This window comes from Phalacrocorax carbo, chromosome 8, assembly GCF_963921805.1.
Source record: "Phalacrocorax carbo chromosome 8, bPhaCar2.1, whole genome shotgun sequence".
Classification (NCBI taxonomy): Eukaryota; Metazoa; Chordata; class Aves; order Suliformes; family Phalacrocoracidae; genus Phalacrocorax; species Phalacrocorax carbo.
In genome coordinates, this window is record NC_087520.1 from 1,554,925 (window position 1) to 1,578,646 (window position 23,722).

Genomic DNA, 23,722 nt, shown 5'->3' on the forward strand with positions numbered 1-23,722 from the left:
CACCACAGGTAAAAATATATTCATGTCTGCCACCACCATTAGAGCTTCTACTTAACACAAAACACCGATCATGCAGAGGGCTAAGCAATCCCCAAAATTATTTAGGCTGCTCTGGGTAGCCTGTTACAAATTAAACGCTTACATTTGACTCTGGACATGAATGAAGGATAAAATCCCAGAGAATGCAGACAACGCGCCGGGCGACAGGCGCCTATGGATCTGCGGAGGGGGTACGTGGGCGAGCTGCGCTAACCCGCGCCGGCAAGACCCACCCAGGGCAGCAGCCGTGTTCCCACCGAGTCCTCGCAAAGAAAATCACATCTGGGGGAGGACGGCTCCTGCTGGGGGGAGAGGCTCAGCAAAGCCGCTGGGCTTCGTCAGGTGAAAGCCTGCAGTCAGCGTCCCTGTCCCCCCGGCTCCCTCCTTTCCCAGCCATTTAATTTGGATCGCGCACGCTGCCGGACAGAGAGCGGGCGGCCGCTAGCGCACACGGTCGGTGGTATTTATAGGATAAAATCTAATGAGTTTTGGGAAATGTTCCTGGGTGCATTCAACTCATCCCTGCACATTATTGAGTTTAATTGGGCTGCAGCTGACGAGCGTGTAGGTGGAGAGCCGGGCGAGGAGCCGGGCGAGGGCCGGGCTGGCCGCCACGCCAGCAGCTCCCGCTGCTTGGCTTCGCCCCTCTGCGAGGGGCCGGAGGAGCTGTGCCCCGGGGGAGGGCGGCCCTGCGGGGATCGCTCGCTCCTCGCTCAGACCCACCGCGGGTCACCCAGCCGCCGCAGCCCGCGGGGCTCCGGAGCGCAGCGGTTCTACTGCGGGCGCGCTGCGAAAGGCTGCGCTGCGAAAGGCTGCGCTGCGAAAGGCTGCGCTGCGAAAGGCTGTGCTGCGAAAGGCTGCGCTGCGAGGCAGAGCTCGCGGAACCCGTCTGTGCTAGGAAGGAGGACCGAACGGCGCCGGCGTCCGTGCCAGTCCTGGTACCCTCATCCAGAGGGGCCCAATACTGAGTTTTGTCAAAAGCAAACTCGGGTCAGGAAAGAAACGGCTCAAGTTTTAAAGACGAGTAACAATAACCATAAAAATGCTTCAACCTACTAAAAGGAGATTATTTAAAAATCCAAGCTCCTCTCCTGCACTATCAGAAACCGAGGAGACTGGAAATAGAAATTCTTCATCGAGTGCCCTTGTAAACACAAATGCCACCCATCGCTCACACTGAGAGAACCAAAAAGGCTGTGGCACGTTAAAAAGAAATTACACCTGCAGCGCTAACCGCTGGTGTCCCAGGTAGCTCAACCAGGCAACCGCGCATTCGGATAACCCTTCCTAGAAGGGCCGCGTGCGTAAGAGGAGGTGGCGGGGAGATCGATTTGCAGTGGCCTCTGGCAGACAGCCGTGCTGCCGCGAACAGCGGCGGGGAGCGGGGAACCGGGGAGCACGACCGGCTCCGCGTCCTCTCCCAAGCCAGGGCGCACGCACGGAAACGCTACGCGCTGCAGAACCGTGATTTATCCTGTCGCGCTTATTAAGGCTCTGGATACGCCTGTGCTCTTCGGGCTGCTCGTGGATGAGGGGAGCTCTGCAAGGGCCAGGGGAGCCCGGAGCCGCGGGAGGACGAGCTCGGGCGCCGCGTGGTCGCTGCGTGTTCTCGGCGCGCAGGAACAGGGCCGGGAGCACGGGCGGAACACCACCGCGCACAGCCCTGGCTTTTGCAGGCTGCGGAAGGCTCACAGCGTCGCGACTTCTACAGCGCCGCCGCTCGAGCGAGGAGCGGCGAGAGCCAAGTGCCGAGGAATGCAGATGGAGGCCAGCGGATCCAAAAGGAGGACAGACCACCAGGGAAATACAAAACCTCCCAGCAAAGACAAGGAGAAACTTTCTGAGCGCAGTTGACAAAACCTTCAGATGCAACGTCGAGAATTAAAGGGGTTTTCAGCAAGCAGCCACATCGCTCTCGGGTTTCCCTGCTCAGCTGGGACGAAACATGCGCCTGCACTCTTTCTGGAGGTTTGACTTGCTCCAACAAGACTCTCTTTTTCTCTTGGGTGAATCTGGCCACAGCTGGATGCTTGGGTTCACTCCCAGGGAAAAAAAAAAATAGCGCTCATATCACACTGAACAAATGCAGAGGCCAAATGTGAAGTTCAGCATCAGTAAGCCTAATCAGCGTGAATACCATGCGTGCTGTGACTTGCAAGGAAAACATGTACGGTGCTGCAGCACTCCTCTGTTTCCCAAGCCACCCTCTCTGGCTTTGGGCAAGCTGAGCTTGACAGGAGACCTCAGGAGGACCCAGGACCCCGAACCCTCAGCCCACGGCTGCGGCTGGGGTGAGCGGCACAGGGCTGGCACATTCCCCACGCCCCAGCACGGCGCCAGCAGCGCTGCAGGTTTCCTCTGATGCCCCGGTGAAAGCCACAAGCACGACCATGAGTTGTTAAAATGTCACCGCGGTTTCCACCTGCAGAAATACAGCCAGCCGAAGGGGACTTCGCCCTCAAACATCCCCCAGGGACGGAGCAGGAACGGGGGCTGCCAGGGCTGCAGATGCTGTCCCCCCCATGCCACTGCCACCCCGCAACGACAGTGCCCTGTTTGAGACCGGCACCCTTCCTGCAGCCCACAGGACAGCACGCCGGGCACTGCAGAGGGTCTGCACCCTTCCCTACGGGGGCCAAACCCCAGCGCTGCGCCAGCAAACTTCACGTTCACAACACGCAACCAAGAGGCAACACCAGATGAACGCAACTCCCACACCGTGACCCACCAGCTTGCACGTCTTCCCTTAATTTTGCCCCTTTGTGTGCAAGCACAGCATTCAGTTATAACTCCAGTCTGCTACGCTTAATTATGTCTTTCCTTTTTACAATAATAATAGCTATTGTACTCATTAATGACAGCCGTGGTGGTGGCTCATGCTGCAGCGGGGCTTTGGCTGGCGCCGGGCTGTGCCTGCAACCCCGCAAGAGCTGTCCCATACACGAGAGCTGCCAGCCCCGGTGCCCCCAGCAGAGCCCCCGCGGCACAGGCGGGTTTTCCACTGAAAACAGAAACCACCGACACTTTCACAGCACAACAAGAAAACCTACGTAGACAGCGGGGCAGTAAGAGCCTGAAAGAGCTAGTATATGTTAACAAGAAATCCTCTGAAAGATCTGCTGCGATGGAACATGCCGAAGCCTACCTGACAGATGGAAAACAGCCAAAGTAAACGGGCTTCCAGAAAGCCTCCCAGCAAGAACCGGCACTGGTTTTAGCAAGCGCAGCTCCCCCTGCTCTCCAGCCCGACGGGGGCTCTGCCTCCCGGGAGCCACGGGAAATAGTTCACAGCCAAGAGCCAGGCCGCAGGGTAACGAGCAGAAATTGCCCTCGCGTACACCTGTGTGCTCGTGCAAGTGCCTCGGCCACAGGGAAGAGTAACAAAGCAGGTGTTTTGACTTTTTCTCTTCCACCTCAGAGGTCTTCTGGAGCACATTCGCTTCACAAACGCCCGATTAGTGCCCTTCCCTTCAAAGCACCAAATTCCTAAAAAATTTGCTTAAATGGAAAGAAAGGAATGGAGAAATAACCAGCCTTGTAGAATAAATGAAAGTCATGGTTCATAACAGCAGGCAAAATGCTCGTCCCGTCTTTGCCAGTGGAACAAGGTTTTGCCTGGCGATTGGCAAAATAATCCCCCCTCCTCCCCCCCGATTTTGTGCCCCGTCACACACACGTGGGCAGACCCGCTCACCCCACGATGCCCTTCCCGCTTTTCATGGCAGTAGATAACCATCAAATAACCACAAACTTCCATGGAACTACATTAGAAAAGAGTACAGTAACTATTTAATTTAATAAAATAGCAGCCTGCTAATCCCCAACCGCACAGCGGGGCACCCCCGCAGCCGATGGACGGACCCTCCTGCCACCTCCCTCCGCAGGGTGAGTTAGATCAAGGGAGCAGGAGCCAAGAAACACATTTCCAGGCTCCCGTGATCCACGTATATTTGTACGTACACGCATTCGTAAAGCCCGTGGAGCAGGACCTGCTCCCTCAGCTCAGTCCTGATCCGCCCGGCATCACCTACCAAGGGAGAGAATGTCCGTGGCAAACCAGCTCCTTTCCCTGCGCGGGTGCCAGCATCACCAGGGTTTTTTTCCATGGAAGCTCTGATTGCATTCGGTTTTTCTCCACCGGTGCCTCCTGGATCCTCCCAGCCCTCCCAGCCCCAGCTTTCAAACCCCCTGCCCTGTGCTCCTCTAGGTGCGCCTTTCACACACAACATCAGAAGATGTTTTGAAAAATACGTGCTTTTAAGTTTGAAGGTAGTTACAAGACTAGAGCTCGACTAGACGTGCGGTTTAGTCACTTGCAGGTGGACAGAGGAGACAGGTTCAGGTTGGGCCGGGGCTCACTCCCAGCACCCCAGGGAAAACCACCCCTCAAAGACATCTTGGCACGGGTGGCTTTTAGTCTCCTTTCTTGTACTGAAAAAATTTGACTAAAATCTATATAATTGAGTTTGGTTTAGTACTGGGTCTGTTCGGCACAAAGAGCAACCTGGAGAAGCTCTCATTAAAACGTCTAAGTCCCACTCTGTCTGCGGGAACGGAGGAAACACCACCAGGGAGAGATGCCAGCTATTTATTGGAAATCTTTTGTCACTCTAGACTCAATCTGTTTCTGTGCATAGTTTCAGTTTCGCAGTGATAAACAATTACAGAGAATCCAGACAATTATGTGCTATCACCAACCTCTGCCCAACAACGTAAAGTTCAAACGCAAGCCCAGGAGGATTCACGCCTGGGTAACGCAAAGCACCTGGTGCTCCCCCCGGAGATCGCGACCGTCCGGCGGGAGCTCGGCACAGAGGCTCAACCACAGAAACTCCACGGCAAACCCAGCGCGCTCCGCATTACACGCTACTAGATGATTGGTCTTGCCAGCCTCGGTGATGTAAGCTTTAACCTAATTTAAGACACCCGTTATCGTATGTAGAGAGATGACTCCTCTGCGTGATGAAGATACAAGAGTTGTGAAGAATCTGATAAGAGAGATGCTGCAGTCTCTGGAGCGCATTCCTCTCCAGCTAAGAACCGGGGAGCCTGCAGAAAATAGAAGGGCCTTCTGGAGAAGCATGGAAGAAAAAGCTACCAGAAAATGCAAACAGCCAACTCCATCGAGAGCCCAGGCTAAGGAGGTTAAAAGTTCATTTGCAGAAGTAGAACAAAATCTTTTGCTAATTTACACATTACAGGAAGCCGAGACCAAAAAACACAGAGAACACCTACAGGTTTCTTTGTGGTTTGTTTTTTTTTGTTTTTTTTTTAATTCTGCAGAATCTCACATTAAAAACAAAACTAGAAGAGCGAGAGGGAGCCAGGGCTGGTGAGGGGGAGGGCATGCACCCAGCTTCGTGCTTTGCACGGTGTGCCTGGCGTTCCCGAGGCCGCGTCCCCAGGGAGCCACACACCCATCAGCTCCGTGCCCCCATCAGCACCTCCTAAGCCCGCGGTGGTCTCTGCTCTACTGAGAGCGTCACCAGCTCCTCGAATAAAGCACACCGAAGGTGCTGCTGCTGCCCCACGAGGCTTCGACACCTCCGGCTCCGAAGTGCGAACGGTTCCTAAGCACCCGCCGCATCACACCAGAGCTGCTCCTTGAGCACGGGCTGCCTCCTGCAGGAGGGCTCCGGGGGTGGGAAGGGACCCCCCTCACCCCAGGTCATGAGCAGAGGAAATAGCAGGAAAACCAGGGAATGCATCCACAGCGTCATCGTTACCCCAGCTGCTCGCTGCAAACGCAGCTCGGGACCGCGCTCGCCGCGCTGCTGCTGTGTATCGGCTGTAACGGACTCCAAAGTGAGGAGGAGGGAGGAGCCAATCATTATCAATACATTATCAATAATCCAGTGGATTATTTTGTGATGGCAGAAGAAAAATGGACACGGGTTGTTTCCAAGCAGATCAAGACCATCTAAGAGACCACCCGCGACCGCTGGGGAGGTCTGAGCGCGTTCAAGGGCTGCCTCTGCGGGATCTGAACACGCACAGGATTTCTGCGGGGAGGCAGGAGAAGGCCCAGGGCAGGCTCTATCCTCTCTGCAAAGCTCCCTGGCTGGAAAAACTAACCCCCTAACAAACTATGTTAAAGGTAAAATCATCTTCAGGAGCCTCATGCAAGAACTAAGAACACAAGGGAGGCATTGCAGCCAACGCATGCAGATCTGATTAATGCTGGGAAGGCGTGTGGGCGCAGGGGAGCCCGAGGGGCAGCGAGCCCCCGCCGGCAGCTCTGCCGGGGGCCTGCGGACCTCCGCGGCCTTTGTCTTCCCACCGAGCCACAGGTGGTTCCAGTTAAATGCTGTAATTCAATTACCCAGGCAAGATGGGCACGCTAAGATGTCAAACTAATCTGCAGAGCAATCTCTCATCCACCGCCTGTCTCCAACATTAAAAATACCCCAGAATTTGCACAGAGCCCGATCCAATGGAGGAGGGAGGCTCGGAGGATGCTCCCTCTCAGAGCCGGGAGCGAGGATGGGTCCCCGGCACGGCCAACGCCGTTACCTTCCCCTTCGCCCGCCCTCCCAGGCTGCCCCTGCCAAAGCCCCCTCCTCCCGCCGTCTGCGGGGAGCCCGCCGCACTGCTGCTGGCGCGCTTGGCTCTTCCCACGCAGGAACAGAAAAACAAACAGACAACTGGCTATACTTGCTAATCATGTCAAAGCACTAAAACAAAAGGGATTTTTATCGATCTGAGCGGGCTTGGCTCCAATCGGGAAGAGGATGGTTTAAAATAGTTGCTCAGAACTGTATTTTCAAAACGAAGGATGTTCTTGTTTCGGTTTTGTTTTTTTTAGTGTGATCAGCCTAAATTTTCCTTCTTCCTCGCTCTGTATGCCGGGTCACACCTTTTGCTGTGCCCGCCTCGGGTACGTACAGGCAACACGCGCACGCAATGGGACCCACGTGGGCGTACGCTGCCACGCACACCGGAGGCCATGGACCTGGAGGCACCGTCAGTCGCTGGCCGCCACGGCGGGGATGAAGCTCCGGGGAGCTGTAGCCGGGCTGGGTTCGCACCCCACAGCATCTCCTTCTGCCTCTCCCTTAAACCACCCGTACGGGCCATTCGCAAGACAGTGTACTGGGTTAAATGGGGCTGAGGATGCCTCGGCACAGAGGCCCTGGGGATGCCCAGCAGCACCGGTGGCACCGGCACCGGCTCCGGCACGCAACTGGCTCTGGCACAGGGCGCAGGCATGGTGCTCACCAGGCTGCAGCCCCCGGCAGCACCCATCCCAGCTCCCCAGGTACCAGGACTCGATGCTCCAAACCAAGACACGAAGCAGAGAAACAGAACAGGAGGAGAAAAAGGATAAAAAGAAGGGGGAAAAAAAGCATGGCACGAGCCTGACCCGGGACAGACGAGCCCCAGGCAGGATTCTCCCAGCTCCTGCAGGGCCAAGCATGCCTATGGGGAGCCACCTCTTGTGTGACGCACGGCAGCACCCAGATCCTTTGGGTCACTCAAACTCCTGGGGCTTCACACGGAAGCCAGCAGTGCCATGGCCCGAAGGGATCGGAAACAGGCGCTGGGCAAAAAAAAGGGCATTTCGAAAGCGCGGCGAGCGGGCGGCAGCGCGGGACGATCCCTGCCCGGCCACGTGAGGTCAGAGAGCTCGCTCACTTTTGGCAGCCAAATCAGGTGAGGAGCATATGAGAGAAGTGCATCTCAGACGCCTCAGCGGCTAGTGGAAATTTCCAGAACGTCCTGGACAAGAATGACTTACTGGAAGTAATACATAAATCAAGCCAATGAATAGTTACCAGACAGCAGCATAAACAGCTGCCACGGGGATGAAATCAGACCTGCTGTGCCAAGAGGCGTCAGCCTCCTCGCTGGCTGCACCTTCGGGGGGAAACAGGGAAAACAACCCAAGGGAAAGCACGTTGCTGGGGAAGCAGCCGCCCCGAGTCCTGCACAGGTGCCTCGGTGGGTTTCCTGAAGCCGCCGGGCACAGAGCACACCACGGCGGGCACCGCGCCGCGGCCGGGGACCCCGGCTCCCGCGGGGCTCCGTGCGGGCAGCGCAGCCCGGGGAGCACGGCGCGGGGCTGCCAAGGATGGGACTGCTCCACGCGAAGGAAAACAAGCGCCGGGTTGTATTTTTAGGCAGAAGACGACCTAGAGGATTTTTTTCTTCTTCTCCTCCTTTGCCAACAATCCCTCGTTCAGCAGAGCCCTCCGAAGCGTGCTTTGCTCCACGGCCAGCCCCTGCCCCGTCCCGCCGCGGGGCTGTAACGGCAGGTCGGTTTTGCTGGATCTCTGGGCCGTGGCCGATAGCAGCCGCCCTGCAGAGCCCATGGAAACCATCCACGCTGATAAGTGGAAAACAATTTGTGCTAGAGATAGCAATCACTATCATGTTGGTTAAAACACGTAAACTAGAAAACACCACCGCAGCAAAAACAAAGGGAACTAGTCACTGCTGGCCAGGCCGCAGCTGTGAATGATTAAAGATAATTCTGCTAAAGACAAGTACACACATTTCTTGTGCAGCCTCCTTAATTGTTTTGACCTTTTGCCAGGAGAGGAGCGGATGCGCAGGCAGGGGCAGCCCTGCTCCTCGGGCCGGGGGGACGCGCGGAGCAGCAGCCGCGGCGCACGGAGCGATGCAGAGCCGCGGGAGGGGCTCGGGAGCCCCGCGGGAGGGTGCCCAGGCACGGCACCATCTGTGCTGGAGAACCGGGATCCCACTGCCACGAGAACGGAGCAAGGCTCAGCTGTCAAATTATGTCCGTGCAAAACACAATAAAGTATTTCCTAAACGCCTGAAACATAACCAAAGCGAAAGCCTCCGGCTCTGCCCCTCCAAAGCATTTACTCCTCGGTGAGAACGGCTACACAGGAAGAAAAAGGCAGGGGTGATATCGCAGCTCTGCTAATAAAAATGGCAATTTTCTGCAACCAGCTGCACTTCTGGCGGCGCCACTGGCGCAGCCACCCGCAAGCTCGGCAGCACCGCGCACGCCTCCGCTTCGCTTTGAACCACTTTAACTTATTTGGCAGGAAAAAAAAAAAAAAAAAAAAAAAAAAGAAGGGGGGGGAGGGGGTTTGATCAGAGCTGGCACATTCTATTGATAAAAAAAAGCATTTGAATCTACAGCGTAGCCATTCTTGGCGATAGGTGCTGGGCCAAAAGGAGGTAGCTGCGGCAAAACAACTCAGGAGCGTGCAAGCAGGAGCGTGTTGCTAGGTGACATGCTGTGGGACAGCCTGCTGCGCCCAAGGTGCGCTGCAGCGCCGAGGAGGTGCTGTTTTCCTCCTTTCCCAACTAGAAACAGCGGGGAAAAAAAATCCCAGAATAAAAAGAGAACACCCTGAAGATGGCGTGAGGAGCCCTGCGCCGTGCGGAGCTCGAGCCCGCTGCCCTGACGGGCCCGGGGAAGGCTGGGCTCAAAAATGATGCTGGAAAAGGCATTTGGGAGAGCGGCGTCTCCCGGCGCCAGTTCTTCGTGTCGCTTCTTAAAAAGTGTATTTCTTATTTTTAAAGCAGGGGCTGAGGAGCGCTCTCACACCAGCCATCCCCTGCAAGCATTAAAGCTGCAAGAGGTGACAGAGTGACTAAGCAATAGAGACTCCGGTAACTAAACTGGCTACAAGAACATCCCGATTTGCCTTTCAGTTCTTTGAAGGACACAGGCTATTCTGGCCTGAAACGAGAGAAACCGGGTGATTTTTAAGATGACCAGAGCCTCCCTAACTTCAGCTCCTGCGCTCGCAGACACGCCTGGTGGCAGGGCCAGCGGCGGCAGGCACGGGGCTTCCTGGGACGGTCTGGACTGCGGGTGTTCAGGCTTTTCTGCAGAGATTCCCCTTGAAAAACATCAGAACAAAGAGATGTCCTCTCTTTCAGGGACAGTAAGTCACAGCTGGGTTTATCACAGGAATCCTGACAGCACGAACATGTCCCAAGAAGTAAATGAAAGGTTTCACCTACTCATGGGTCAAAGAATAATATCGTAATAGCAAGTTTCACTGGAACAGGGGTCTGAAGGGCAGGGGAGGAAATTTGCAGCATTATGTTCCTGACGAAGGAGCACGGACAGGGATTGCTCACACGCTGTATTTCAGAGTGGGTAATTGCCTGGACACCTGAACATGAGACAGGAGGCAGCGCAAATAGGGATACAGCGAGAGGCAGAAATCAACTTCATTTTCTATTTATACACTCCCCTCCCTCCACCCTGCCTGTGCCTGTCCCCGCCATCTGTCCTCCCCTGGCCTCCAGCTCTCCTTTCCACGCCGGGGGACGCACCCCGGGAGCAGCAGCGCCGCGTCCCCCCGCCCGCGCGGGCCCGCTGGGGCACGAGCCCCTCTCTCCACACGCCGAATCCCACCGTCACGGGAAACCCATGGCTCTTCTCTGCGGTGCGGAAGGAAGGGCACTGCCCGGCCGCCGCCAAGGCGCTTACCCCAGCCGGTCCTCAGTGTGTTAATATTGCCATTTTTTAATGCATCAGCTGTATCAGGATGGTTTTATTACTGCTATTAATGGCAGTCCCGTGCCACGCAAGGAGCCCTGTGTCCCTTTTCAGTAAGCAACAGCCAACCAAAAACCAGAAGGAGCAAGACAACATGGGACAGACTCTCTTCCTCTATTTGACCGATACAGATTGAGTTCTGCTTTTAGTGTAAGAGATCTCCGCAGTAATACTGTGAGAAACACTTTTTCAGCTCATCTGATAGCAATGCAAATTTGATTATTCATACATTGCTCAAAATAAAAAAACAACCCACAAACAGATCAGAAAATCCCCTCCCAGAAGTGCAGCCCGGCTCGGCAGGGCCAGAAAGGGGCCCTTTGGTTTTGCCCGCGTTAGCTGTGGATGCCCCGCTCTCGGCTCCCCCCGCCAGAGACGGGGCAGCACCCAAACCACACCAGTCCCCACCCCAGAGCATCCCCCTTCCCCGCACAGGCCACCTGGGACAGCCAGGCCCCCGTCCCTTCTGCCACAGTCTCTCTCCCTCCAAACATCTGCTGCAGATGCAAAGCTTTATCTCCACCGCAACATCTTTGATCTGGCTTTATGGTACCGCTGCCTCATCCGGTTCATTTACAAAAGCCGCGGCAACGAGTCCGGACCAGGCTGCCCTCCTGGTGCCCCCGGAGCAAGGCCCTCCTCGCAGGCGGCCCCGCAGCTCGCCGCAGGGGAGCTGCCGAGCAGGGGCTGACACAGGAGGGATGCTGGCGGGCCTGTGTCCCGGGCTGGCTGCTCCTCCAGCCCCACAGCCCAGGATCCCCCCAGGAACGGCACCGGCTCCCGGGCCAGGACCGCTTGTGCAGCGCAGCGAGCTCAGCAGAGCAGGCTCTCACTCCTTGGCTTCCTGCCTTTCTCCGAGATAAAGTTTTTCCCATTAAATAACCACTACGAGCTGTTTCTCTTCCTAATATAGCACACCCCGCTACGCCCATTGTTTGTTTGTGTTTTGCTTTAGTTCCTTCCCTACTAAAGCAGCATGAAACCCATTGTATTACCTGCCTCTCCTCTCCACATCTCTCACTCAAATACCACCAGGTTTTCCTTTAAATGAAAAGCACTTAAGCTGTTACGAGATTCCTTGCACATATTTGGCCGACGGGAGTACCTGGAACCGCCTGGCCCTTGGCTTGAGCCTGTAAATGCAGAAGGTTTTGAAACCGAGATCTAAACCAGCTCTTTGGTTTTTAACAGCCTTGCCGGGGAGCGCATGGAACAGATACAAACAAGTGTCGTAAGAAAGAATTTGGAGTCATTTTTAAGCCTATTTCAAGTATCATTTGTTATTTTTTCTCTTGAACAGATAACTTCAGGTTCTCCCAGACCTTATTCTCTACAGTTACGCCAAATAACTCACTCTCCAGGTTTCCAAGTCCTGCCTGATCCCTCCTGCTCACGCAGCGCCGGTGCGAACAGCGAGGGCAGGTACGACCCCGCAGCCTTGAGGCTGGCACAAACACCTGATGATGCTTTTGCTTTTTAAAGACTAATCAAAGGTTTCCATGGTAACCTGCAGGAGCAGGAAGAAGATGGGAAATTATAGGTCAGCTCTATCACCGAAAGCAAAAAAATTATTCAATTCTTTTGCCCTAGAAAAGTTTCAAGGTGACCTAAAAGTATTGATTAATCAGGTTGCATAAAGGCAGAAAATATGGCCCAGAGTACTCTGCTATTGCCGCGAAGAAATAGCTTTTAGTCCCTTAATAGTAGGCTTGATCTGAAACCCAGTGAGGAGCTTAACCTCTGCTCTGCTTTCTGGAGAGCTGAACCCCTTTTACCAGGGCATTAAAAGCAACGCTATATCCCAGCGGCGGCGGGATGCGCCGAGGCACGGCCGCGCAGGCAGGGGACGGCAGGGCCGTGGGCCGGCGGGCAGCCCCCTCCCTCCCTGCCGCACCGCTCCGTCTGCTGGGCCGTGTTTCGCTCACACACAGGTTTCCAGTTACTCGCCAACCAGATATGACTCAACACCACACACACACACACAAGGAAACTTTTCTACCACTATTAACTTTCAGAGGAAGTGGAAAAAGGAGAGAAAAACATATCAGTCATAAACGTACTTTGCCAAGTGGTTCATGAGCAAGTGCAGCATCTGCCTGTTTTTCTCCGGGAGCCGATGAACGAGGCTGTGGATCTCTGACACCCTCGACTCCTGATTCTCCAGTTCTGCATTGGAAATAAAAAGTTATTTATCTCCGCGTCGAGGGGGTAATTATGGAAAAAGCCATGCGGGCCCAAACATTAACAGCGACAGACATCCCCGGCACCCAAGGCTCCCACTCCCTACTCCGCCCTGCACCCAGGCACGCTGCGATACTCTCCACAGCACCTTCCCCTTCTACCAACTCCAACCGGTTGCTTCCAAAAGGAAGAAACTAATGGGCCGAAACAGTGAGCTGCGAGCAGACGCAGCCCCGTGGAGAGCCGCTTGCGACCAGGGAAGGGGCTGGCTGTAACCGGCGTGTTTCTCCGACTCCAGCAGCGGGGGTCGGTGCGTTCCCAAGCACCGTCGGGATGCGCTCAGCACGGCGCCCGCTGAGGCTGCAGCGCCCGGTCCTCCGCAGGCCCGCTGGGGCTGCGGGTGCCGGCAGACGTGCCCCGACAGCCTAAGCAGGAGCCGCCGCCGATGCGGCCACGGAGGACGGGAGCCCTCCTGACCCCTGCTCCCACCCACGTGCGCACAGGCTGCACGGCTGCCAGCGCAGTTACCTGCTCTCACACAAAGCACCTTCTCCCAGGGCAGCCGGAGGAAAGTGGCACAGACATCTGAACCGCAACTGATCTCACCAAAACACCGTAGGTGTCGTTTGAACAGCGGCCTCCCTCATTTTAGCAGATGATGGACAAAATAAGACAGAGCTGCAGCAGCAGCTACTGCCACCAGCCAGCCCTCCGCTCCCCCTGCACCATCTGTGCTTCCTTTTCATCCGGTAAGTCCCAAACAACAACATGCCCCTTGTCCCTCCATTCTTATTCTACTTTCTGGGACTCAAGAACACGGAGGTCAGCGGGGAAGCAGCAGGGCAGAGGTTACGCTCAGTTGCTGGCAAATTACGCTCCCCTTTCAGACCGGTGCCACAAACATCAACAAACTCACTCGCTGCTTTGATGAAGCTCCTTTGAAACTGGTACATCATGAGCGGCCCCGGAAGCATTCTGGAAGATAAAAAGGTAACACGCACAAAACACGGCTGAGTAACACAATCCACAGAAATAAAGCTTTGCCCTTACCATAAGTTCAGCTCCATTTTTAGAAGTGCAGAATTAAGCAGCAGCAACTCTAATTAATTCCCCCCATCAGAAGGAATAAGATCTATTGAAGTACCTTTGATTTATGCTTCCTCCCTTTGCTGTGCCACGCTAAATTCATTTTTAATTTTAGCATTCCTTCAGTAGCACAGAGTTTCGGTACATTAGTGAGCCCAGGATTTACAAGTAAGTTTAAAAATAAATTAAAAAGAGAAACAAGCCTAGTCATAAAACTTTAACAGTCACCGGTCCCCTTACATTCCCCATCCTCCCCTCCACATTCCTTCAATGGGACATCTTGGAGCTGCCGATGTTCTTCATTGCCTTGCAAACGGTTCAAACTCTGGAGCAAAGGTTGCCAATCATGCAAAATTATGTAGTGTTTTGTGATTTTCTAGGCTGAGATCCACCAAGCTAATTATACTTATCACTCTAATTGGATTTAGCCTCTCTCTCTCTCTCTCTCAAATAAAACCCAACGCACCGAACAGCAGCAGCAAGCGGGAAGCTGCAGTCACGACAGGTAGAAACATGTTGTGGATAATGAGATGCTGACTGCTGCCAGCAAACTAACCCTTTGGGAAGATAACCCACGATGATAACGGCATCAACTTTCAAGCAGAAATTATTACTACAATAAAGCTCAGCACCCAGTTCCAAAAAAGCACGACAGCCACAGCCCTTAGAGGAGCACCACGCTCCCCGCCTGCCACACGCTCGTTAGGTGGAAGCCCATCATGAAAAGCTTAGGGAAAGGCTTAAATCAAGGCAGGGTACCCAGGTATGAGCTTTTAAAATCGTGTTTGTATGATACATGCACCTTTCAGAGAGCTGACTGTATTCCCCGGGTCCTACTCAAACATGGTGGAGGGCCAAGGGAGAAGCCAGAATAAATTCTCTCAGAGGATTTTCTTTGTTTCTACCAAAGTGCTATCGTTACGGATCTGTAACACCCCGGACCATCACCGAATCCGTCCTGAAGCCCCACGCCAGGTGAGGCTTTTCTCCCTTACCTCAGGTAGGTTTTCAGTGCACTAGTAATGGTTTTTATCTCCCACTCCGCACAGATCTCTGTTTCTGTTTCAGTGGCTGTTTTGGGATCTAAGGAAAAAGAAAAAGAAAGAAGTGAACCAAAGTGGAGATAATACCAGCTCAGCTGCGTGGGAGAACTGTCACATGCCATTTTATTTGCTATTCCCCAGCCCAGTGACCACAAGCCGATCCCCAACAGCCGCTTCTGCAGGGAAGCGGAGTCCCCTGCACGACATGGGCCACGCTCACTTGCACGGGACGAGAAAAAGAAAAGAAAAACATTAATCATGAGCAATGACATCGGCAGTTTGACTCAAAAGCGTGACATTGCAGGGGGCACAGGAGACCGTGGTGCTCAGTGACAGCGGTGCCAGAGCAGGGCACGAACACGGGGACGCCGACACGCAGAGACCTCAGCTGCGAGTGGGCTGCAAGGCATTGCAACGGCCTGAACGTGAGCAACAGCAGCAACGGCGGCACGGCCGCGGCGCGGGTCGGCGGGTAGCGGGCAGGCGGCAGGACGGGCGGCGTGGCAGAGGCAGGAGCCCTGCCTGGGTGTGCGGGGGGACAGGAGGCGGCTTGCTCTCCCGCCCAAGGTGGGGAAGGGTCCCTGGAGCCGGCCCGACCCGCCGCAGAGGGTGTGGGAAGGCAGATCCGCACTCCCTCGGCTCCACAGCTGCGTTCCGTTTGGACGGGAGGGAGGAAGCCGGGGCTGCTGCACGCGGCGCTCTGCGGCTGTTCGCACGTTATCCGCCGGGCTGCCTGCCCCGGGGACCCTCGCTCAGCTCACCGCCCCAGGAACGTGCCGCTGAGCGCTGCCCTCGCCAGCCCGACGCTGGCTGCGAGGCGGCCCTGGACTGGGAAGATCCCGCTGTCTCGCAGAGCGGGAACAGCCGCAGCCCCCCCGGGGACCGCCAGGACCCGGGAGCCTCTCGCCGCTGCCAAGGTACATGGGGAGGGAGCAGTGACACCCCTTGGTTGCAGCTGCGCTAGCGGTGAGGGAGAGGAGAAGCACCCAGGGTATTTTGAAGCAGTGCAGGGCACGGAGCGCAGAGACCGCTCGGCTGGGTGGGTCACTGGTGCGGCAGAACTGTGCTGCAGTTTGTTTTGTCACCTCTGGCCTCTTGATGTCATCCTATTCTGCTCTTCCATCCTCCCCACTGCAGGCTGTTTCTTGCCATCTTTAATTATTTATACGCCTGATTCACCCTCCTCCACCCCCGCAGCAGACGCAGGGCTCCGCAGCAGCCCGTGAGCCGCTGCAAGCAGCAAAGTCTGGAGGAGCACCGGGCACGACGGCAAACCTCCCGGCACGGGGAGAACCCAGCCAGGACCTCGAGACACGTGACACGGTGCCGGGCCCTCGGCGCCCAACGTCAGCGAGTGATGGCAGAGATCGAGCTGCCATCCTCATCCACCCACCGCAGCCCCTCGCCGCGGCTCGTGCACACCCCGCCACCAAGCACCGCGCGTAACGCTGCGGAGAGCCGGCCGCCAGCACAGCCCTGAGCGCGGCTCTCGGAGCGCCTGTGAGAAAGGTCTCCAAGCTACAGCTGACGTGCGCATACCTCCGCACCGCCGTCCCCCAGGGACGCTCCCCCGGTCCTTGTTCCCACCGTCGAGTAGAGGCGAGGTCGAGCCGCTCCCCTGCTCGCCCTGCCCCTACACCATTTACACTCCTGACCCTCCACGGCTGCCTTTCATGAAAACACGAATGGATCTCCAAAATACGGTGATAACTAGTCTCTCCTGATAGCTTTGGCTCTGACAAGTGACAGCAAAGGATACTCGAGAGAGGTACGAGCTGTATTACATGATGCTGATGCGGGCTACGCTCACCGGGTCCTGTCAGGTCCCTGAGGACAGCCCTGGGCACCGAGACCCTCTTCCCGCTGATGCCGAGCAGACGCTTGCTCCATCCATCCCCCCACTGACCTCTCCAGCGTGGCTGAACCCCTAATTACTGTCTGACAATGCTGCTGGGATCCGTTTTCTGAACGGCATACCCTCACCAGCAGGAGGAAGAGCTCCCCCCCAGCCCCACAGAGCACCCGGGAAGCTCTCCGAACGTGGCTCCCATCAGCCAAGCTCCCAGCTGAGCCCCGCGGGGCCGGGGCAGAGGCCAGCCCCCGCGGAGGGCTGTGCAGGAGGGCTGCAGGACGGGCTGCACCAGGCTCTGCAGGGAAGCAAGGGTTTGCGCTTCCCAGCTGTCGGCTGCTTTTCGCAGTGTGAGGCAGTTCTGGGCCAGGGCCCCGAGAGTTACTGACTTGCAGGAAAGGTGCAAACAGTGACCCTGGGTCACACTTTGTAACGGCCTGACGCAAACTTTGCAATGAGACCCTGGAGGAGGCAGGCAGGAGCATCCTGAGACCACGGGACACTCTCCCAGAGCCAGGCAGAGGCAAGCGGCGTGGCTCCCCGGGCAGCGCTGGAGCGTGTCCATCCCAGCATCAGCCAAACCGGCACCCCAGGGCAGGGAGGTACCACCAGCGCAGTGCCACGCACAGGCTCAGCCAGCCCTTCCCAGCAGTTGGCATCAGCAGCCTCCCCGGAGAGCAGCTCGCCTGCCCACAGCTCGGTGCCAGGGGCCCGGGAGCAGCTCAGCACCTCTGCACCGCGCTTCCAGCCCCCAGCACCGCTCCATGCGAACCCAGCATCGGCATCGCCACAAAGCCCAGAGGAAACCCAGGCCCACGATTCATAGCCGCACGTGTGCCAGCCCCGCACCCCGCCGCGCTCCCGGTGCTCGTGCTGAGGGGGTTCGGCGCCCCGGCAGCGCCCACCCTCACTCCACGCCCCATCGCTGCCTGGGGGATTCACGGCGCTGGCTCGCAGGTCCCACGGGAACTGCGGAGCCGCCCTCCGGTTCCCAGCTCAGCGCAGGGCGAGCATCTGGGGCCAGGGAGCCTCCAAAGCACTGGTTTTATTGTCAGACACTGCAGCATACTTTTCTCCATCTCCTCCGGGGCCTTCCCTTCCTTTCTGCATTTTTTCCCCTCCTATCTTTCCTTTTAAAAATTCCTTCAAATAAATCAAAAAAAGCGCGCAGCTGTTCTGGACGATGTAAAGAGGAGGCTGTGGACGAGCAGCCCGTCCCTCCCCAGGGCGGATCTGAATCAGCCGCCTGCAAACCGTGCTCGCAGGAATCTGCAGCTTTCTGCTTCTCCCTGCTTTCTGCAAACCACCAGCCCAGGTCAGGAAGCCAGACTTGTTTGCACAAAGTTCCGTAGTGAGATCAATAAGGCGCTATTTTTACTGATTCCTGTGAAAACACCTTAATGCTCTGACAATAAAATCACCCGCACCGTGACCCCGCCGCCACGGGGACCAGAGCCAAGCTGGCTGCACTGGGGGGCTCCTTGGTGACCGCTGCCATCTGCACACCCGCTCCTAGCAGACACCCATGTGGATGGCACCTTATTTTTATTTTTTTTTTTTAAATCTTTGCTGATAATTACAGGCTGTCAACTCGAAAGCCACCATCAGATCAGCATTAAGTGGCCCAGCCGTGGATACTACACGCACAGCACCAAGGCCCAAGACTAAAGGCGGCGACTGCTCCATGCCAAGCGAGGAGCGAGGAGCGGGGCACGAACGTGCCCCGTCTGCAGGTGTCAGCACGTCGTTTCTCTCCTGCTTGGATGCTGCTTCATGAATGCTCTTCACTAACTCAGTCCTGGCATCTCTCAGCCGCTCCAGAGCTGAAGGCTTTGACTGCACCGAGCTCTGGGTGAGCGGGACCTGGAAACACAACAGGGATCCCGCTCCCACCGAAATCCCTGGGAAACCTCTGCAGGGACCTCGGGGGAGAAGGCTGTGGGTCCTTTCATGATATGGAAGTGCCAAACGTCCCTGGAGAGCCGAGCAGGCGCAGAGAGGCACTCGCCGCAACCAAGGCCAAGCCTGACGCCAGATACAGCTGCCGACGCCATCTGGTCCCACGGATTCTGCTCAGTGGGTATTTGTCTCTTCACAGACATGTATAACGCGCTTTTGAATTTTAAAGCAATAGGTAAAGCATAGTGTAATTTTAAAACTAATTAAAAGAATGCACTGAATAAGAGTTAGGCTTTCCCTTAGGGCAAAGGGTTGATTTTAATTAAAAAAAAAAAGTCAAGAGGAGCCCTTGAAAAAGTAAACATTTAAAAAATGTATATTCACACATGTGTGTCTCAGTAATCACACGAATAGGCACCATCCTGCCTCGGCAAGGCCAAGGCAACTCCCTATTGCACTGCCTTTTGAAGGAGGCCATTTTAATAGACTAAAGACAACCTTGGCATAGTAAACCCTCCCCCTCCCCCCAAAAAAAAACCCAAACCCCTTTTTTTAAAAAGGCCTTTTTAATAGCAAGGCCTTCACTGAAGTTGAACAAACAGCTCTAGACTGGATGTCTCTTCAAAAGCTCATCCAGGAGTTCATAGGCATGATTCATGAAACACTAGGTGAAATTCCACGGTCGGCTCATGAAAAGGCTCGGAGCGGATCATCAGTTCCCCTTGACCTTCAAATTTATGAGTCTGCAAAAAGTTAGCTTTGTAGGTTACAGATGCAGCATCTGCCTCCCCAGCTAGAGGTGGCCGGAGCCAGCACCACAGCAAACTTCTGTCTCCCCACAAGGACACAATTCCACGTGAACTGGTGTAAATGTGAAAGAGGGCCTGCGACAGCACCCACAGGCCAAATGCAGTGTTAACCCTGAAGTTGCTTATTGCTGCGAAATACTAATCTGATGTCTCTTAGCAGATATGGAGAAGGCTGAAGCGAAAGGGTAAGGCGAAAAAGAGGGGAAAATTAACTTCCCCAAGGCTTTTACTCCGGCGGAGACTGCACAAAGCACTTTGCTCACCCCGTGACGCTGCCGGCGGCAGCAGCATCACCCCCGTCCCTGTTCACTCGTCCGGCGGGGTCCCAACTGCCACACAGGACAGCGTTTCCCACCTCTCCCCGGGCTGTGAGACCAAAGGGGGTTATGACTTACAGCCTCATACGGGGATATTTGAGGAAAGAAAAGGGAGCTGCAGTAGTCCGGATCTAAATCAAGAAGAAATTAGAATGTGCTTTTTTTTATGGCAGGATCTACACAGAAATTCAGGGGTGGGAGGAATCCATTCCCATTTCCCAAAAATTTAGTTCTCCTGGCTTGTTTCCTTCCAGGAGGCAACGAGCAGCAGCAGCGGAGGGGACAGGGGACATTCATCTCCGTGCGTTCATCCCTGCGGACGCCGGGTGACGGGCCGGGCGCCACGGGGCAGGGAAGGGGGCTGCCCACGGCACGGCAGCGCGGCGGGCGGGAGGGAGGGAAGGCCAGGCTGAGCAGGCACCCCCAAAGCCACGGCGGAACCGCAGCAAGACACCGGCGTGCGAGGCCAGGGACGCTCCCCGAGGCACGGCCACTGCCCGAAGTCCTCTCTAAGGAACTTCTCCATCTATTTCCTGGGGATGGAGAAAGCTGCTGTTGTAAGACAGCTGGTTTCAATTCCTCACCAATTTCTCCATGGCAAGGGAAACCGCCTGGGGCACAAACTCATCATCCAGCCGTAATTCTCACCCGCACTTGGGTGGCTCGAGAGATTTCCAAAACAGCCACAGGGCATGTTTTATCCCAGCGGTGAGGGGCCACAGGACGCCCCACTCACCAGCCCTGACGGCTCACGTTGGGAAGGAGCAAGAAGAGCAGATCAGACGCTGTAATGCTCCATTCATCTTAGCGCTGGGTTTCAGCAGCGGATCGGCTGGTATCACCACTGTCCTGTGCACGCACGCTTCCCCAATAAACCCTTTCATGGGAGCTCCAACTGATAAAAGTTTGTGTCTTCGCTGGGTTTTGTCCTCATTTTAACGGCGCACGGTGCTGGTGAACGCTAGGGAAAGGCCGCTTGCTCTGCCACGGATGACCTGCCTCCCACGAGCCCCGGGGGGAGGCACACCTCCCAGCTTCACCCTGGTTTAGACAAAGACAAGCTGTCCTGTCCAAGCCTGAGACCTGCGCCGACCCCGACCCGGCTGCTGCCCACGGGAAGGCCCCGCTCCGCGGCCGGCCGAGCACAGCGCTGACCTCCTGCAGGAGACACCCCTGCCAAAGGCCTTCCCGGCAGCGTCACTGACACCAGCCACAGCGCAGGGAAACTTGATCTTTTTGCCATTTAAACTGTATGTGAATCGGTAACGCTGCCCACATTCATTTCTAAATATAAGGGAAACCTGAAGTTGTAAGCACAATTTGGCTCCGCAGTTCGCGAGGGGTGGATCCGAACACGAGTGCTCGAGCGGAGCGGTGGCGCTACCGGCCAGAGGTCAGAGCCTCGAGAGGAGAACTAAAGGGGATTTGACAAGGGACGCTTTACAGACAGCCTGAACGCTGGGCTTGTCGAGGATAACTGCCTGCGATTCGGAGAAAGATACGGAGTCCCAGGTTTGCAAAGCATCCCGGTGATGAATGGCACGGGAGATCCCCAAAGGGGGTGACGCTTCCAGCACCCACCGGGCCGGCCGCGCAGCAGCCCCCGGCACGCACTTGCCTCTGCCGAGGCTTCCAGCACCGACCGCTAATGAAGACGTGCTGGGACAAAAGAAAACCACCCACGATATATCACTGCGTTATGAGACACGAGGTCAACAGTTGAGCGGCTTCAGTCGCTGAAGAGATAATGGATGCTGGATGGCATCCAAATCTTTGAATCCCTCCCAGCTCCGGTGAGCTCTTAAACCAAGCGAGTTTTGCCATCTGTTACAGCCCCAGCGCCTCGACCCAGAACCGACGCGGCCTGAAACTGCCCTTGCGAGAAGCAAACGGCGTCCGCCGCTCTGCTAGCTCGCGAGTCGATGCGCACCGGCATGAAAAGCATAAGCAGGGGGCCTGGCATGTCAGACCTGCCGCGCCGTGGGGCACCCAATCCCCAGCCTATTTTTATCGGCGGGCAGCAATGCTCTTTAGCCGATGCTCTAACGCGATAGTGGCAAATGCGTGCGCCGTGAGACAGCTCTGGCTTATCTGCTGTACTTGGGTGGCCAGCAGGACATATTCACATGCCCCAGAACCTATGCCAAACTTCTACTAATAAAAGAGTCAGTCACCAGCTCTTGTGACTGCAGCGAGCTTTCCAAATGCCAGAGCAAAACTGGTGTAGAGAGGTCCCCTTGCGTCAGCCTCTGATTTAGAGCCTTACCCTTCTGTTTCCTAATTATTCCTGGATTATCAATTCTGCACAGGTTAACGCTGACAACTGTAACAGCCACCATGGGCTTTGCTCGGTGAACCTCTTAATGGTGGGAGGAGGAGGAGGAGGAGTTGGGAGAGGAGAAGGAAAGATGTTAGAAGTGAAACACAACGGATTAAAACTTTTTGCAAGGAGCAATACACAGAGAAAGGAGCACTGGCATTTTGTGAAGGCAAGGAAAAGGAAGTCATGTTGCAAAGGAATGGTAATAAACAAATAGAAAGACGACGACGACCACAAGTGTCACTCGTTTCCTCCAAGGAGCGGCAAACACATTCTAACAAATTGTTAAGCATTTGTTTCCCCATCACTACGCCTATTTCATTCGTGGTTTTGCCAAGTCTGAGAAGCGTTAGACGGCACTGGCAGAGGGCAGGCTGCCACTGATCCAACCCAAGTGTGTTTTCTCAAAACGGTTCTTCAAATGTGTGCCTCATGCGTGTCTGGACAGACAGACTGCCGCAGGGCTGCAGCTGGGGGATGGAAATGCCGCCTGCTAGTTCAGCGGATGAAATGGTCTGTTCGGTCAAGACGCAGCCAGAGCTGACCTCAGCGCCAGCCCGGACCACAGACAAGGGCACAGGGAGCAGCGGAGGTTCTGCTGGAGGGGCCAAGGCCTGGGAAGGCAGGGAAAAGGCCAAAGAGGGGAACAGGTCACTTTTTGAGTCAAGGATAAGCCCTGGGCTACAGCGGACAGAGAAGCTGGGCTGGGAATCAGGCTACAGACCAACAAGCACGACCCAACACAGGGCTATGGGGCTATGCACGGCTATGGGGTGATGGAAACCCAACAGCGCCGACAAGGAACCGCTCCAGGAAAAGCCAGCCGCAGTGGTCCCAGACCTGCACCAGGAACAACTACCAACTCACTGACAATCACAAGACCTGTTTGCTCCCACATGTTTCGTTGGTGCAGAGCACAAAGGCCCTTGTAGCAAACACCACAGCCTCTCTCTTGCCATCGTTATAATCTCAGAGGTGGGGAGAGGTTTCTGAGGGCTGCTGGGCAGCTACAGGGTGGCTTCACGGGGTGGCCAGTGCTCAAAGGAGCCACGTCAACACCAAGCTCTGCCATGTTTGACAGGCATCCAGACACCTTCTCTCCTCCCGAACACCCAGAACCGCAGGACCCGATGCCTCAGGCATGAGGGAAACGCGTGCTTGAAAGGTCTGGGCAAGACTCTGTTAGAACAGGCACAAGAAGGTCCGAGGGGAAGGTAAGAAGAGCCACAGGCAGCATGCATCACACAAGAGAAAATAATTAAAAAGTATTCTGGGAACAACGTGGCAAGTATGAGATTAAAAACCAAAGCTTTCAGCTATTTCTTTGAAGATTTTAGTTTGCATTCGGGAAAGCTGCCAAAATTCATAGCGCATGTGAGCAGGACACCAGTGACTGTACCAGAAGACCTTTCAAAGCCATGTCCTACATGAGTCCTACCTTAGCAACCTGCCAGTGGTGCCCCGGGACCTCCCGGCCTCTAACAGCATGTGGCCCTAAGAGCACATTCACCACAATTAGGTACCCCAAGAGCCTCCGTTCGCGGCTGGCAAGGCTTCAAAGCAGCACGATCTACTTGTCTTTAACAAAATACAAGATACTTACCCATTAATATACTCAACAGCTTTTGAACTCTAGAGTTTACTCCAACGATTCGGTAGAGCCCTTGCTCATTGATCCCTAGGAAAA

The 23,722-nt window shown here is 55.6% G+C and overlaps 1 protein-coding gene across 6 annotated transcripts in view; it reads right to left on the reverse strand.

Moving 5' to 3' along the window:
* Window positions 1–23,722, reverse strand: part of ARHGAP26 (Rho GTPase activating protein 26) — a 183,526-nt gene that overhangs the window by 54,206 nt on the left and 105,598 nt on the right. For all 6 annotated transcript variants that reach the window (XM_064458239.1, XM_064458235.1, XM_064458236.1 and 3 more), the window contains 4 exons: window positions 23,639–23,713; window positions 14,794–14,881; window positions 13,629–13,687; window positions 12,592–12,697 (listed from right to left, as the gene is read on the reverse strand). In XM_064458239.1, the coding sequence (XP_064314309.1) occupies window positions 12,592–12,697; window positions 13,629–13,687; window positions 14,794–14,881; window positions 23,639–23,713 (328 nt within the window). The remainder of the gene's footprint in view (window positions 1–12,591; window positions 12,698–13,628; window positions 13,688–14,793; window positions 14,882–23,638; window positions 23,714–23,722) is intronic.